Raw genomic sequence first — 17313 nt, 5'->3', positions numbered from 1 at the left:
GATGTCGTGTTCGCGTCCCATTTGTGGCGCTTGTACATTTTATTTGTGATCTTTAGTGGGCCGGAGTTATGTGCGTACATGACAAATTGTCCCTTCTGAATTTACTATTCTTACCTTTGCCTTTTTTCTATTTCACTTTATTTTTATTTTGAAATCAATAAAAATTATTCTACAGTTTTACCTACTTCAAAAATTAATCTATCTACAAAGTGAATTTTGATTGTTTCGGTCTTAAATTTTGATAAAACATGAAAGTATATTTGTTTAAATTATTTTTTTTAAAAAAAGTGATCAAACCCTACGTATCTTACCCGACATTACTTATATGAATAGCCACCATCATCTTTTACTGAACCCATTTGTATAAAATTTTGGGTCTGTCACTGCATACCATACTTGAATGATATGTATTCTTACTTTATTTTTTAACTGCTACACTTAAATTACTTAGCTTGGCATAAATATCTGGGGTAAGTATTTACCATGGTTGGTAGAACAGACTTTCAGATCATAACTTTTTCCTTTTTGGCTGAAATTTCTCTTGTCCATTAAATCAACATGAAATTATAAGCTTTGCATAAGGTGAGAACTGAGAAGAATTAGCTGTTTCCTTCTTTCCCTGCAGGCAAGTTAAAAGCGCATAAAATAAAATTTTCCAGCCTAGAATCCCACATCGAAAGCTAACAAAAGCCAGAAAGGAGAGAACTGATATAAAAGCTGAAGGCCGTGCAGGAGTTTAAGCATACCTTTCTCGGCCTTTTGGCTAAGATCAAGTGTAGTATCTGTTCTTATCAGTTTAATATCTGATATGTGAGTCATTGACTCACACGATATTAACTCAATTTTTTTTAGGGGGAAGGTCCATTAAGGTAGCTTGCTACCTGGACCTTTGTGTGTCACTTTGATGTTGCACTACAGCCAAAGCCTGGCGCACCCCACCAAATCTAATCCAAATTTTGAACGGCCCTTGCTCATGATCTGCATTTCTAATTAGAATTTTTCCATGCATTGTCGATTATCCACTTTTCGAAAGGTGAATTTAGAATTTTTAATAATATGTTAGCTAAATAATTTAATATTCAAGTGTACTATTTAGCTTCTTTAGTGCATATATACATAAAATAGTTTGACGAAGCAACTAGTGTCCAATATATTGGGCTATAAATCCGCTGCGAATCCATAGTCAAAGTGAAGTTACAAAACTTGCTTCATTTCCATGGTGAAGAAGGAAAATTATTGGGGTACCAATATTTCCAAAAATTGTACAAGCTTTACAGTAGATTGAAACTCAGGTTTCTAATGGAAATCTGCATCCTAAAATGAACAAATGTTTTGGTCTCCAGATCCTTTGCAACTGACAAGGACATGGCGACCTTAATATGGGTGGAGTGGTAAGGGGGCATGGGGCGCATGTATCAACGGGTTCAACTTAACCCATCATTTTTGACATGAAATATAGATATAAAACACAAAGGGTTTAATTATAAAAACTTTTTTAAGATTAAATTGAATATATCAGTTTAAATTCTGAATTCGTCTCGTGAGGAGCACAATGGAAGAGGTCAAGAGGGAGAAACCAGTAGTACATTGGAAAGGCTTGAGCTGTTATTTTTTTCTTGTTGTTCTGTTTTAGTTAATGAATATGAAAAATATTATAGATGTAATTTGGTCAGTTTTCATTGTTTATATTGAAAATAAAATACTGGAAAAGTTACTTTAACGTTTTATTATAAATTAATTATGCCTTCATATGAGTTGCGTCACGTTTGGTCTTAGAGTAAAAGCTTCCTACACTATACATTTTTTGTTAGTTAAAAGTTAATTACAAACAATTATTTTTTATAACTATCTTGTAACTGACACAACATACCCAGTATTATCCCACATTGTGGGGTTTGGAGAAGATAGTGTATACGCAGACCTTACCCCTACCTTGTGAGGATAGATATGTTGTTTCCAATAGACCCTCGGCTCAAGAACGTATAAGCACTACATTAATGAAAATATAGACAAGAAGAGACAGTACCAAAAAGCCATACAAAAGCAGAATAAAAACAACAAGATAGTAAGGTGATCAATAATGAAAGAAAACAACGGTTAGTTATAAAAACCTACTACCAACAGAAAGCAAGACTGCGTGTCAATACTACTGTTATGAACACTCTAGACTACCTACTCTATTACCCTAATCCTCGACCTCCATACCTTCCTATCCAGGGTCATGTCCTCGGTCAGCTGAAGTTGCGCCATGTCTTGCCTAATCACCTCTCTCCACCTTTTCTTAGGCCTACATCTACCTCTTCGTAGTCCCTCCAATGTCAACCTCTCACACCTCATTACCGGGGCGTCCGTGCTCCTCCTCCTCACATGACCAAACCACCTAAACCGTGCTTCTCGCATCTTGTCCTCAATAGGGGTCACACCCACCTTGTCGCTAATAACCTCATTTATGATCCTATCTAACCTGGTGTACCCGCACATCCATCTCAATATCCTCACCTCTACTACCTTCATCTTCTGGACATGAGCGACCTTGACTGGCCAACACTCAGCCCCATACAACATCGTTGGTCTGACCACCACTCTGTAAAACTTACCCTTAAGTTTCGGTGGCACATTCTTGTCACACAAAACGCCGGAAGCGAGTCTCCATTTCATCCATCCTGCTCCAATACGATGTGTGACATCTTCATCAATCTCCCCATCCCCCTGAATAATAGACCCAAGGTACTTAAAATTTTCTCTCTTAGGGAAGACCTTCGAGTCCAACCTCACCTCCCCTTCCCCTTCTTGAGTCTCACCACTCAACTTACACTCCAAGTACTCTATCTTGGTCCTGCTCAACTTGAAACCTTTAGATTCCAGAGTCTGCCTCCATACCTTTAATTATGCGTTCACCCGTCTCTCGTCTCGTCAATCAAAGCAATATCATCTGCAAATAGCATGCACCACGACACCTCCCCATAGATGTAGCGCGTCAGCACGTCCATCACCAGAGCAAACAAAAAAGGACTAAGTGCCGACCCCTGATGCAACCCCATCATAACCGGAAAATGATCCAAGTCCCCACCACCGTCCTCACTTAGGTCTTTACTCCATCATATATGTCCCTAATCAAACTAACATATGCCACATGAACAGCTCGAACCTCCAAACATCTCCACAAAATCTCGCAATTAAAACTCATCAATTCGGCTAATTCAGATTCATGCCGCGTATGACACATTATAAAAAAGTACTCCGTACCAAGAGTTTCTCCGTTTCAAAGCTAAAATCTGAGACCTCAAATAAAAGATGAAGAATTCTCGCTCATCCCACACACCCCTCAGTGATACAAATAATTTTGCGTATATAATAGCAAAAGTTCATAGCATAAAGAAGAAGATGAGTAACTTATTATGACCGCCGCTTAAACTGCAATATAGGAGGAAATGCAATTTATAGGATGATCATAACTTTAGGAAATTAACCTTTAACAAAGCAAAGTCTGAGATTATTTTTTGCTTTCTTATTTAGCCTTTTTTTCCAAGAGAAGAATCCTATGGAAACATAAATAACTATATGCAAGTTAATGCATTAACAAAATAGGTCAATGAGAAAAGAGAAACCAATAAAAAAAGTAGTGCTCAAGAAAATAGTGGTGGTAGATATGCACACCCATTCTTGAAACATTATCTTTCCAAGAACTCGACAAATTAAGTAGAAAAAATTGAAAAGACAGACGTCTATGAAACTTCTAATAAAAGCCCAATATTTCCAAAGACCCTATTTCTTAAAAACTCATTAGCTAGTCAATCAGCTTGGTTATATTACAAGAAAGCATTTCTCAAAAACTCACAAACTAGTCAATTTACTTGATTACAAGAAAGCTTAGACTTTTCTTCCGCTCCGCATAATACACTATTCTTCTCAGACCCTACTTATGAGATTACGCTAAGCTTTTTGTTGTTGTTGTTGTACAAGAAAGACTTTTATAATATAGAAATCTTGGGCACCCCTAAAGGGGAAAATATATATACACTCTAGTAATCAAAATTGCCATTGTGAATTGATCCTAGCAAATGACACATTCATTTTTCATATGAACCTTTAAAAACAGTTTTCCTAAGCTGCAACTTCTTTGATCCAAACATTTGTGTGTCAGCAAATCATGCCCCTCCATTGTCCTAGCCTTTTCAATCCCTTCACACCCCTGAATTCAATTACACAAGAAAGAAAAACACAATCAGCATCATTAGGATAAAGGGTCAAAGACAAGCATAGACGGAGTAGAGAAGAAGAGGGGGGGGGGGGGGGGGCAAGTTAGCAAGCAGAATGAGGTTCTGCTAAAGTGCGCCATCAAGAAATTGAGAACAAGATTTTGACCTCTTATCTTGTGATTTCCATTGGGCACTGAGCCTCTCATCTAGCCTTTGCTTGGCTTCTCTAGCAACTTCTCCTAGTTTCTCATCTTGGTATTCTTGGTTTGTTGCACTTCTTTCCTATTCAGTCAAATAACACAAGAATTTGTATTATCATGCCATTACAAACACAAGATCTTTATTTGAGAAGGTACATAGAGGCGAATTCAAGATTTAGATGTGGTGGATTCAAACGAGTGTGATCTTATTATAAGTATACAATTTTTAGCTTATGTACATATAGTTCAAACAGAAAGAAATGGATTCAACTACAAGATTCATCGTAGATTCGACTTTGTATATACAACCGATTCAATTAGACAAAGGAGGCACAAAATGGGAGAAGGAATTTGACCTATATATATAACAAAATACAATTTTTCTTCTTCGGCGAAAAGTGTTCAAACTTATCACCCTTCAACCACAATAGCTATGACTAGGGGATAGGAAAGGAATTAGTACCTTAGAAAAGCTTGAGCTAAGAATATGTTCATGGCTGCTCGTGTAGAGACAAAGAAAAGATTTCCTTGTAGATGAAAAACCAGATGATGAATCTAACAACCCACTGTTTTTATGAAACTTTCTTCTTCTAGCACATTCAACACCAGCAAGCATACCTGCCATTTTTTAACTCAAAACTCCAAAAAGGAAATAAGAAAGAAGAAAAATTAATAGGCTTAACTATTTTCTATGATGTGTTGTTTTCTTTCTCTTTCATTTGGCAAGTGTAATAAAGTTGATTAAATAGAACAATGAAAGGAAGGTGGTAGGAAGGATGTGGGAAACTTCATAGGACTTTAAGTTCAATTTCTTTATTGCTTCTTCTTTTAAAATATTGGTTTAATCATAGAGCTAGTATGCAATTTATTTTAAAACAATACCTTTTTCCATAATTAGTCTTCTTGTTTGATTTTTAAATAATTGTTTTTTTTGCATGTCTAATCTTAATGAATATGGAATAAAGTTCCAATATAACCGAGGAGTGTCCATTTTACATAGGTTTAGCAAAATAAATAAAGGAAAATTACCCGCTATGTCCATATATAAGTAGCTCGTTACAAAAATTGGTCAATTCATAAAATATTATTAATATTAGCCAAATATTACTAATATTAGCCAATTAGATATTTGTAGCAAAAAAATATTAAATTTTTTCTTTCTTTTGAGTGGGTGTTATTAGAATAAATTGGGTACATCTTAAGGAGCTTGAATCTCAGTTTTGGGATGATTTGGTGAAGTTTTGAGGTGGTTTGAATTGAAAATTCGAAGTAAAAACTGAATATGAAAAATAATAATATATGTATCACATTGTGTATCATTTGTATATCACATATGTATCGTATTTGTATCAATTATGTATCACATGTATATCCATGTATACTTGTGTGTAAGATCCATGCGTGATACATGTTTGATACATGTGTTGCAAATAAATTTTTTTAACTCGATTTAATTACGAATTTTGATATAAAACCAGTCCAAATCACCTTCAATCTTCCTCAAATTTTGTATATTGACTTATCTATATGTTTTCAATGAATTTCAACTATACCAATTGAAAAAAAAAATCCTTTTTTGCTTAGATTTTTTTAATATTGTATTTTTTTTTTGTATTTTATCACCTTATTTTCTACCTCATCCATGAAGTTTCATTTTCGTCTTGCACCTAATGTTGCCAATCACGCTTAAAAATATGGAAGGCGATTTTTGCATGTGATTCTTTGAGAGAAAGAACCTTATTTATTTGGTTTTTCAATTTTTATATGTGCTTTGCTAGTTTTGGTAAGTGTATGATTAATGAGTAGAGTTTGATAAGTTGAGACTTATTTGAGACATTTGTGTAAGTTTCCCATAAACAAATAAAAGAAAAGAGGTGTGGAATGAGTTCTTGGAAAGAGAACGAGGGGGAGAATTTGGGCCAGATCAACTACAGTAAGAATTTGGGCTTCTTAAATGGTGAGAGAGAAATTGGGCCAAGCTATTGTTGGGCCAAATTATAGGGCCAACTGCTGTTCAAAAGCACAAGGGACCACGTGAATAGTCCAATATTATCCAACTAAGGATCTCTCTCTCTATATATATAAGCACACTTTGCATAACAAGACAAATTACATTTGGGCTACACATGAAGAGATGAACGCTCGCCTCTGCAGATATGCGGGTATAAACTAGGGATCATTATCAAATAATCGGCTGGATACCATTATAATTTTTCTAGTCGGTATATATATATATATATATATATATATATATATATATATAATGTATAGGGTAAAATTGATTTATATTAAATGATTAAATAGTGGCGTGACACATGGAACCGAAAATATGCAGAAAGATAATCGAGTAAGAACCAAGACCGGGGATAACAACTGCGCTTGATATCGAATAGAACCCGAAGGGAGCATAATCAACGGGAGCGGGTCGAATATTTGTCACCAGATATCATTTAATGTAGAATATTTTCTAATATTAAATAGGTAGCCATTGCAGAGAATTTTAGCATTCATGGTCTGCCGTTACATATTCATCAATGGCCCCCTTTATTGTCATTTAAGAGGGGCCTGGTCGTAGGATCTTATTCCTTATGTATAACAATAAATAGTAGTTTCAACAGCCATTGTAAGGGGAAGAAATCTTTGGCAAAATTTATGCTACATTCTATTCTCGAGCTAAATAATACAACATTACTTTTTCTTGCATATTGTTCTTATTTCTGTCCTCACAGACGTTGCTCTCGGGGTCAAGCCTGTCATTTCCTTTGATTTTAGCGCTAAGTCTTATCTTTAACCTTATTTATTTATCATTTTCGGAGAAAATCGGCCCGCTTATCTGTAAACCACAAAACAAATTCAACTGTATTATTTTACAGATAAGCAAATACCTCACCAACTATATTTAGTTCATTTATTAACGATCTCTTGTTAAAAGAGCTATATAACCCAAAAAAAAACATTTGCAATATGCCATTAATCGATCTTTAGGTAGAATCCTTTTGAACTAGTGATATTCTATGCAAGAAGAAATTCTCTAAATTTATTTTTACATCAAATCAATAAATATAAGATATGTATTTTATACACATTAAATGATATATATTTTCACTTTAATTTTTAATTGTTAAGATTGAATATTTAATTTAATTTAAATACCGAGTGTAGATAAATATTTATCATTTACAATTTAGTATTCAAAATTTATTAACTTTATTAATTTAAATTCGTACCATATAAAATACATTAAAATAAAAGAAACTCTACCATAAGTTTTTATATCTATACGGCTCGAAATCGAGATTAACAGCTTGTTTGGATGGTTGTTACCCATTGTATCGTATTGTATTGTTATGCTAAAACAATATTTGTTTTGATTGTCTATTTAAAATTGATTGTATCGTATTGTTAAATCCATTATTTTGGAACAACCAAAAGCCTCATTTTATGAAACAACCGATTTGGTGTGGTGCGATCGTTTCCTATTTTCTTTTCTAATTATGTCCTTACTTATTACTCTATAATTCTATTTTATCATTTAATTTTTATTTTATTTTAACTCCAAATCTCCAACATATTGACCTACTTTGTCTTCTTCCATCTTTTCTAGAGTTGGTTTGCCCCGTTCTTTTTATTATCCAAGTCTCCGTTCGATTTTTTGTCTCTTTTCATAGTTTTAATTTTTTTTTGGTGTTTCTAATATTAGTTAACTTTTTTTTTCTAGGTTTTTGCTCTTGTTTCCAAACTACGTAATTAAGGATAAATTAGTAGAAAGAGGTTTTCTTAAATTATTTTTATGTGTAATTCTTGATAAATTTTATTTAAAATAATTACGGGTATTTTAGTGAACTTATCAGTTACAGTATTGTACGATACAGTCAAACCAACAACAAAAATATTATTTAATAATAGCAAACGATATAATCTATTCAAACGTTGTATTCATAAAATGATACAATACAATACAGTACAATACAATATAATACATTATAAAACGATGTATAACAATGATCCAAACATAGTTTAAGGCTTGCCAAGCTTTTTAGTATTTATACATGATTAGTCTAAACTGTTGTATTTCCCAAATAAGAATAGTGAAAAAAATCCCCATAGAAATAAATCAAGGTGAAAGCCCTACACATACTCCGCACCCTTTTCCTCACAACACAAATCACAAGCTCTACACTTCACTATCCCAATGGAGGACAACGAATTCACCACATCACCACTCTCTCTCAAACAAAAACTCAAAAACTCCCTCTGCTTCTCCTGCTGTTTCCCCCACCACCCCCGTAACACCACTACCTCCACCACCAAACTCCACTCCCTCAATTACCGCCCTCCTCCTCCGCCCTCCTCCGACGAAAACCCGTCGCTGATTTGGATCAAGAACGACTTCCCTGATATCAAAGACAAGTGCCGTACGATCTTCAATTTCATCGGTAACGGTAACGGTAACGGAAACCGACACAAACGGCACTCTTCCGCTGAGTTCCGTTACGACCCGTTAAGTTACGCGTTGAATTTTGAAGATGGGTATGAGGATGATGAAGCCCCTTTTAGGAATTTCTCTTCTAGACTCCCTCCTCCGCCGTCTTCTCCGCCGTTGCCGTCGGTGAAGGCTTTGTCTCTCACGGCGGCGAGCGTGTGAGTACTGGTGGTGGTTACTGGTGAGAGTTTGGTTTTTTTTTGGGGAGTATTTTAACTCTATATTTTCTTTTCTTTTTTTATATTTCTGGAAATATATTATAATAGGGGATGAAATTACAGTTTCTGAGCTTTGGTAATTTGTACATAGATAAATCTTTGGTAAAAATGTGGACAGATATTTACACTAAGTCAATAAATATACGTTTTATTTTGTACATACTTACAAAGTTAAATATCTTTTTGGTACTTTAGTGATTTTAGTGTACTAAAATAAAAGTTGAGTGAGTGACTGTCCAGAAATTTTACCCTATAGAATTAGCTTCTTATTATTGATATTAGTAGTAATACTTATTGCTGCAATGAAATTTTGAATGATATTTCTATGAATTAACTGAGCAGAACAATTTATGGATTACTGCAGTGGAATTTAGCTGAGTAATAGTTTGCAGTTATTTTACATGCCTTTTAAAAAATATTAATTAGGAAAGAGATTAAACGATTTTATCTTTATTTATATTTTAAGATAAAATATCTCTTCATTAAATATTTATTCTATTTATGTATTATGTCTATTTTCAAAAATAATTATTACTAAGAATGCAAAAAAAAAAATAATTAATTTTATCTTGAATTTTTAAAATAACAGACGGATGGAGTAATATTTACTAGTAACTATTTTCGCAACTGAAATATTTTTCCATGGTTGTTGGTTGTTACATTTGGTAAAAAACAATTATTTGGGAATTTCAAGATTTTTTTGGTGCAGCCAAAATGATAACAGACATGATAGAATCGTAAAGTAACAAACTATGACTGTATTTATGATTTCTATGAAAGATTCTTTTATTCCATCCTTGGTCTCATAGCTAAAAAGGTTTATAGATTTCAAAAACATGGAAACCTAATAATTCCTCCGTTCACTTTTACTTGATATGTATACTAAAAATAGATTTTTATTTTTACTTATCACTTTATGCATATCAAAAGAATGATAAAAAAATATATATATGTTATACTCACAGTATTTATTACTCATTTCAAATCATTTTCTAAAATTTAACAAAATATGCATCAATTAATATGACTACATGATAAATTATGCACTTCATTTATTATTTATTAAGGGACGTGAAAAGTCAAAACGTGTCAAGTAAAAGTGAACGAAAGGAGTACTACTTTTATATTCCTCGGCCCCAACAACAAAAAATTAAGTATCATCTCGTAAATAAGATCTACCGAGAATAATGTGTATGTAAACTTTATTCATATTTGGTACAAATAGAAAAATTATTTTCGTTAGATCTTTGGCTCGTAAAAAACATAAACTCACCAGTTATGAACACAGTAGTGAAGTGGTGGTATTATTGAATAGTAGTTGGTTTTTTTCAGATAATTTCTTAAAGCAGATAAATTTGCACCTCTCAATATTGGAGAGGTGGTAATAGTTTGAAAAATCTTTAAAAAGTGAAATTTAAAAAAAAATGAAACTTACAAACAACCAAGTTCCAGGTAAACTTTTGAGGCTATTGAGACTTTTACTCGAATTCTCTAAAAATAAAAATAACATTACATTCATATCAGATTTTTAAAAATACATCAATCTTCTTCGAGTCGATTTTTTTGGGTTTTTGGGGGGGGGGGAGGGGGGGGGTGATACCAGATTTTTTTTTTTGGGGGGGTGGGGTGGGGTGGTGAGGCATTTTTGGAATGTCCAATCAAATATTGGTTGAGGCCTTAGCTTTGGTACTCTTATCATATTGCATTGGTGATTTTGTTTAAAGGGCTAATGTCCTACTTCAAGTTGGTCTCTAGTCAACATCAAACCGTTTTTATGCTTTCGTGTTGAATTTTACTATCCTTAACTATTAAAGTAAAGAACAAACAAGCAAAAGTTTGCCAAAGTATTGAGTATTATTATGATGTAGATTTGAGTATAGGTGAGATTTTCTGTCACTTCCACTATGGTCTTTTCCTGCCCCGGTATAATTAATATCAGAGTCGGAGTCAGGATTTAAAGTTTGTGAATTCATGATTCTAGTTCTTTTAAGTTATTGAGCTCTAACTTAATAATTTAAAATATTCAATGATTTTTTTAAGAAAAATATAAAGTTTGGACCAAAGCTACTGGTTCATATTGGCATAAGATTCATATGGCATAAGATTGGCATAATGCTTTGGCAAAAATATTTTTCAATACCATTGGGTATTGAGATATTACAAAGGAGGCAGAAGACAATAGAGATGTAAAAAGAAGGCAGAAGACAATAGAGATGTAAAAAGAAATGTAATACATCAATGGTGTATTTTCATATTTGAATAAGATTATCATAGGAAGATTTGATGTACCTATTTCCAAAAAAAAATAAAAATGATGATCCTACAACTCACACTTGTTTGCTCGAGTCTTTGGTAAAAGCATTAGATATTCAAAGTAATTTAAACTTGATAGAGTTTGACTTTTAAAATTCTCGATATTTTGGTTGAAATTTTATACTTAATACTAAATTTGGATGAACCACGTAGGTATGGGTGGCAAAATGGTTAAAAGAACACAGTTAACCACCCATATTATCCACTAAAAAATGGGTTGGATAATGAACTTTTTAAAAATGGGTCAAATATGAATAAGAATCATATTATCCATTTAGAAAATGAATAACCAATGGATAACTAATGAGTTTAACTTTTACATTTATAAAGCCTCAAATTGGGGGTTCCTCAAGTTTGAGAGACTAGGAATTCTCCCAAAAGAGTTCATATTCAAGAAGTTATGGATAATATGATTATCTATATTATCCGTTGATTAACCCATTTTTTATCCGTATTAAATATGGGTCTGGTCGGATAATTTATTCGTTTTTAACCCGAACCATATCCAACCCGATCCGCCCGTTTGCCACTCCTACACGCAGGTAATAAGCTACATCGAACACTTGGAGTTGGAGATACTAGTTTGGCTATGGTTGGATAAGAAAAAGGAAAAAAAAAATGATGGAAAGAAAAATTAAAGAGTAGATGACAAAAAGATGTTCACAAGAATAGCTTTAGTGATCGATTAAAACATATATCAAGTCGGATATGATAATTTAGAAACATATAAATTTTCACTCGAAATCCTTTAAAATCTGATAGGGAACGTTTTTGTTTTTAATAAATCTTACACGACGCAAATTTAAATCAGTCAAAACTTCATTACGAATATCAAACACGAGATGCAAATAAAAACTTTATATCTTGATAGAATTAAATGACAATAAAAATAAGAAAGGAACAAAGGAAATGATAAAGAATTGTTTAACAAATACAACGCACTTGATAGTGAAAAATCAGTATGACTAGCATGACTTCATCCTTAACAACTATATGCAATCGAGCAAGACATCATACATACAACTATAAACTACTCCTATCTTTCAACATTTTCTAATGTTATTAATAAAGGTTATTTTATTTCACTAAAGCAAAACCTAAAAATATACTTCTGAAAATTCAAACTAAAACATAGTAGTATTATTTTCTTCGTCAGTTTTGAGTTTATCGAGAATGCTAGTGTTTTTTTTTCTAGAAAGAGTGCAAATTGAAGGGACAAGAGCTCGTGGCATTTGCTTTTGCCAAGAATATATAGAATCAAATAATTCAATAATTGCTATTTTGATTTTCCACCTTCAGATTATGTATCGGATAGTTAGAATTCGCGCTTTATTAAACACCTGGCAGCAAGCACTATTTCTCTTTAACGGATTTTACGCGATACAACTCCGAATTAATCAAAATTTTGAGTATAAAGCGAAAAATAAAAAAGTTATATATTTACCCTCAAAATTGAATAACAATTGAATTTGTATGTTATTTTAAGGATACGTGATCTAACTTGATACAAAACGAGAAATCAGATTAATGTTGAAATAAGCAATGAAAAAATAAATGCAAACCACACAACTTGAACAATCTTAGCCTTGAAGGTTAGTCACGCTCGAGTCAAAAATGCTTTTATCGATACAGGAACAGAATGACAAGATAATGAGAACTAAAAATAATAATATATTGCTTTGTAATGCGTGTTATAGTGTTCTTAATGAATTATCAGACCCCCTTTATATAGTAGATGAGTCCTATTCTAGGTACATTTCTATATAAGGTAAAAATCTCTTGATTTGCTAATTACCGATTCCATGCTGATACGTGCCGAGATTCTCGTCGTAATTTCCATCCGGTCGCGGATATTTCGGTCTTCTGTTAGTTATCCTCGAGCTCGTTCGAGGCTAAGATCGACACAAGACTCAATTTTCCTCGAAGGCAGGTTTTCCGACCTCGGGTTCTAGCTCGGTGAGACTCGGGGTCGATCTTCAGTCCATGGTCTCCATGTTCCAAACCTAATCTACCAAGTTGAAGTCGAGCTCGACTTTGACCGTATACAGATAGTCCCCTCGTTTTTTGGAGAATAATCGACGAGAAACGATATGAGCCTCCGATATCTCTCCTCGGTATTTCTCGTCAGAAACGACAAATTGAACGAAACATCTCGTCAGTCACATCTTCATGGCATTAAATGCTCGTCAGCCGCTGGTCTGCCACTTACGGCTTTGAACCGTCGTTTGGAAACTATAAATATCCCCTTCTTCATTCATTCAAACTTTTTACATCCAAATATTCTCTACTCTTATTTCTTAGAAATTTCAACACTTTTCCAGTATTAAATCTTTGGCTATTCTGAAATCTTTTCACAAGAACTTCAGATTTATTTTTATTCCCAACCATCAAACTTAATCTTTAAATTTCCTCTCTTTCCTTCACCTATCAAAGAAATGGTGAATACTTCAAAGTTCGTTCCCCAAAAAGAAATTCCCTCTACTTCGCAACCGGCTGTAGAGGAAAACGTTTCATCTGCTGCTACTGAGGAACCGACACCGGAACCTCTTCTGAAGATATTCGTTCCTACGGGGTGCCCAACCGGTGCCGATTTCAAGGTCGAGAAAACTTCCTCGGTACCGGGTCGGTGTGAACCGGTCTCGAGATATATATGCTCGGTCACCGACAACTTCCTCTCCAAGGTCAAGGAAGACTATAATTGGGTTGATAAGCACGTGGTGGTTCCTTTGCCCGAGGAAGCGATTACTACCCACGTGGAGAGATTTTTAAGTGTTTACACTTATCCCTTCACGTTGGGCCCCTTGGATCCAGTCATCATCGCCTTCTGTAAGAGGTACGAGGTGACCCTCGATCAAATTCATCCCTCTTTCTGGAGGATAGTAATTCTTCTCCCCTTCTTCGTAAATAAAATCGAAGGGTGTCCTTTCACCATCGATCATCTCATGCGTCTGTACAGTCCCCGACTCTATCGAGCGGGACTAATAAAACTTGCCTGTCAGGCTAGTAAGGCTCCATTATCGAGCATCGACGAGGATTGGGACCGAGGCTAGTTAGGCCGATTTGTTCGAGTGAAGACCTCAGATTTAATCCCGGCCGAGGATATGCCATTTCCCGAGAAATGGAATATGAAACGTAAGTATAACCTTGCCTTCAAGATTTCATTTATCGCTTTTTCTTTTTCTTCCCTTCTCACCGATTTTTCGTGGTAGCGTAACTGTCGCTCGGATGCCGGATGCAGTTCCTCGACTCAAGGAGTGGGTCGATGACATCGTGTCCCAGAAACCATATTCTGAGCGTGCATGGCACGAACTTTTAAAGTGTCGGTGGGAGGCCCGTTCTCACGATTCCGCTCTCGACTCAACAACATTTATGTTTCCTCCGTGTTGCCGAGCCCTTACTTCTTTTCCTTTTCTTTGCAGGCCTTCCCAAGGACGTTGTAATGAGGCCCCCATCTGGCGATGAAGATATCCTTCCCGAACCATCTTCTTCGAGGCAGGATAAATAGAAGAAAAGAAAACGACCTTCGAGTTCTCCGAGCTCCGAGAAGAAGAAATTGAGAAGGAGGCTCGTGCGCAAATCCAACAAAAGTACCAGCGCCTGAGAGCTCCCATCGGACTCACTCTATCAGCTGAGGGATGAGTCCGAAGAAGAAAAAGAAGAAGCTTCTGAACTAGTGGCCCGCGTGTGGCCGTATTTCGAGGGACGAGAGGGCCCCGAATCGGAGAGGGGCGACATCGAATTACCCCAAACCGGGGGGGCGGTGGAGAGGCAGTGGATGTGGCCTCGGAACTAAAGAGAAGCGAGGTCATTTTGCCTCAAGTTAGGGAGGCTGATAAGGAGGCCGCGGCTGGTTTTTCTCGGGCAGAGTACAATGCCCCGAAGGACGCACTTAGAGTGATAGATGTCTTTGAGTCGCCTTCGTTTATCGACTCTATGATCAACGAGCCGCAAACACTGAAAGGTAACCTCGGTGAACGGACCCAAGGGGTAGCAGACTTTAACAACTTCTTTGATGGCTTAGATTCTACCGCCTCAGAAGACGTCACCGGGTTGAGCGACTTACCGGTACCAAAGAAGAGACCGTCTTCGGGAGCCAGCGGGCCTTCTACAAGTCCAAGACTAGTAAACCAGTTCCCAGCTCCGAGTGCATATCCTGACCGGAAGCGGTCGATTATTTTTGGTGCCTGGTGACCGAAGAGGATAAAGCTAAGATGGACGAGGTGGAAGCGCCCTGCCTTTTCAACGAAGCACAACATGCGTTAAATCGGTAATTTTGAATGCCTCTTTATTACGTACTTAGGTTAATTTGCAAACAATCGTAACTCTTTTCTTTGTCCCGCAGGCCTCGGTTCTTCATCACGAGACTTTTATCCGATATCGAGAAGAGTTAAACCATCATGAGGCCGAAACTCGAGAGCTCACTGAGAAGATGGATGCTTATAAGCATCTCAGTTAGAAACTCCAGGCCGAGCAAGAAGTGGTTTGGAAAAAACCTTGGTACGGGCCAAAAAGGTCGAGGAGCTCCAGTCTCAGCTGAGCTCGGTGGTCTCCGGTCAAGAAAATCTGGTCAAGGAGCTTGAGACGGCCAAGTCAGAGATCGCCGTGGTCAAGGCCGAGGCCGATGAGAAGGTGGCCCAGCACAAGCCGATACCGAGGCGGCTCAACCCCAAGTGAGAAATATGGTGGAGCATACGAACTGGCAATCTCGAAGGGAGGCCCTCGAGGGAGTTCACGCCTGGAGTTTTGACTTGTTGGATGAAATCGAGAATGCCAAGGTATTCGAAGCCAAGACCAGGAAGTTGGCTTATCCAGAGGAGGAATATTCCGAGGGTCTGAAGATTCGGGTGAGTCCGAAGGTGGCGGAGACCCCGAAGGTGATTATGCGGCTCCCGGCAAAGATTAGGCGGCTTCTATTTGACTTTGTTTTTTTTTTTTCATCTTTGCATTTTGTATTGTTTGTCAAGGCTTGTTGTGCCTTTGTAATATATATATATATATATATATATATATATATATATATATATTACAAAGAATTAAGGTGGTTATTGTAATATAACAAAAGGTATATTACAAGAAATTGTTCGAACTTGAATTAAGGTGGCCCTTGGGCTCGATACCGTCAGGGGGTCATATGTAGGAAATTCTTCGAGAAATGCAAGAAATATTTTAAAGGACAAGATGTTTATGCGCAAGGAAAAGACTTCTTTTTGTTTTTGTGCATAATAGTTACACATGTATACGTGCTTTATGCCACGGTCCGAGCAGTCTATGTGGGCACAGTTCATTTGACCATTTGTCCCTTACAATGAATTCTATTGATCTAGACCATTCAATCTTGAAGTCTCTTTCCATGCTAAAGTCGATATCCGAGGGTAATGCCCCCCGGTGTTCGGGGCTGATCAAAGAGAGGCCTTGAATGCTGTTGTGATCATCATCATTGGCTCGTAGCCGGTCTTTAACTCTAAGTTAGCATGATTTACTGGTTTCCTCATTAAAACCTTGCCGTAAAACCCATTTGAGACAAAATCGATTCAAGGGAAAAAGAGTGCAACGCGTGCTTTCAGACCTAAAATCTCGTATCATCCCTTGTTGGTTACTTGCAAGCGTTAGTTTAAAATGTAAATAAAAGAAAGAACGGGGTCGTACCTTAGCAGTAATATCGCTTTAAGTGATTTATATTCCAGTTATTCGGTAGTTGCTCGCAGTTCATTGTTCTGAGTTTGTAGGATCCTTTTCCGGTGATCTCGATAATGGTACGGTCCTTTCCAGTTTAGCCCCAATTTTCCTTCGTTCGAGTTTCGGGTGCTCAGTGTGACCTTCCTTAGTACCAAGTCCCCGGTATTGAAGTGTCGAAGGTTGGCCCTTTGATTGTAATACCTTTCGTTCCACTATTTTTGGGC

At 36.0% G+C, this 17313-nt stretch overlaps 1 protein-coding gene and 1 non-coding gene across 2 annotated transcripts; one reads left to right on the top strand and one right to left on the bottom strand.

Annotated features, from left to right (window-relative positions):
• Positions 1-742: 742 nt before the first annotated feature.
• LOC117279213 (U2 spliceosomal RNA) lies at positions 743-939 on the top strand. Its single transcript, XR_004509626.1, has one exon. It is a non-coding gene; the product is annotated as a U2 spliceosomal RNA (small nuclear RNA).
• A 2814-nt stretch (positions 940-3753) lies between these two features.
• Positions 3754-5133, bottom strand: LOC104106295 (uncharacterized). Its single transcript, XM_009614810.4, has 3 exons — positions 4863-5133; positions 4366-4481; positions 3754-4192 (listed from the first exon to the last, which is right to left on the bottom strand). Exons 1-3 carry the CDS (start codon positions 5022-5024, stop codon positions 4141-4143), a joined length of 330 nt encoding a protein of 109 aa, XP_009613105.1. The 5' UTR covers positions 5025-5133; the 3' UTR covers positions 3754-4140.
• Positions 5134-17313: the final 12180 nt, after the last annotated feature.

This window comes from Nicotiana tomentosiformis, chromosome 11, assembly GCF_000390325.3.
Source record: "Nicotiana tomentosiformis chromosome 11, ASM39032v3, whole genome shotgun sequence".
Classification (NCBI taxonomy): Eukaryota; Viridiplantae; Streptophyta; class Magnoliopsida; order Solanales; family Solanaceae; genus Nicotiana; species Nicotiana tomentosiformis.
Note: the sequence above shows the minus strand (reverse complement) of the source record. Positions and strands in the feature narration are given on the sequence as shown.

Excerpts from the sequence above, each read along its gene's own strand:
- LOC104106295 (XM_009614810.4), bottom strand. The coding sequence starts at position 5,024 with ATGGCAGGTATGCTTGCTGGTGTTGAATGTGCTAGAAGAAGAAAGTTT. Across the intron at positions 4,482-4,862 it reads TTAGCTCAAGCTTTTCTAAG|GAAAGAAGTGCAACAAACCA; the intron begins GTACTAATTCCT and ends TTGACTGAATAG. Across the intron at positions 4,193-4,365 it reads TGGAAATCACAAGATAAGAG|GGGTGTGAAGGGATTGAAAA; the intron begins GTCAAAATCTTG and ends AATTGAATTCAG.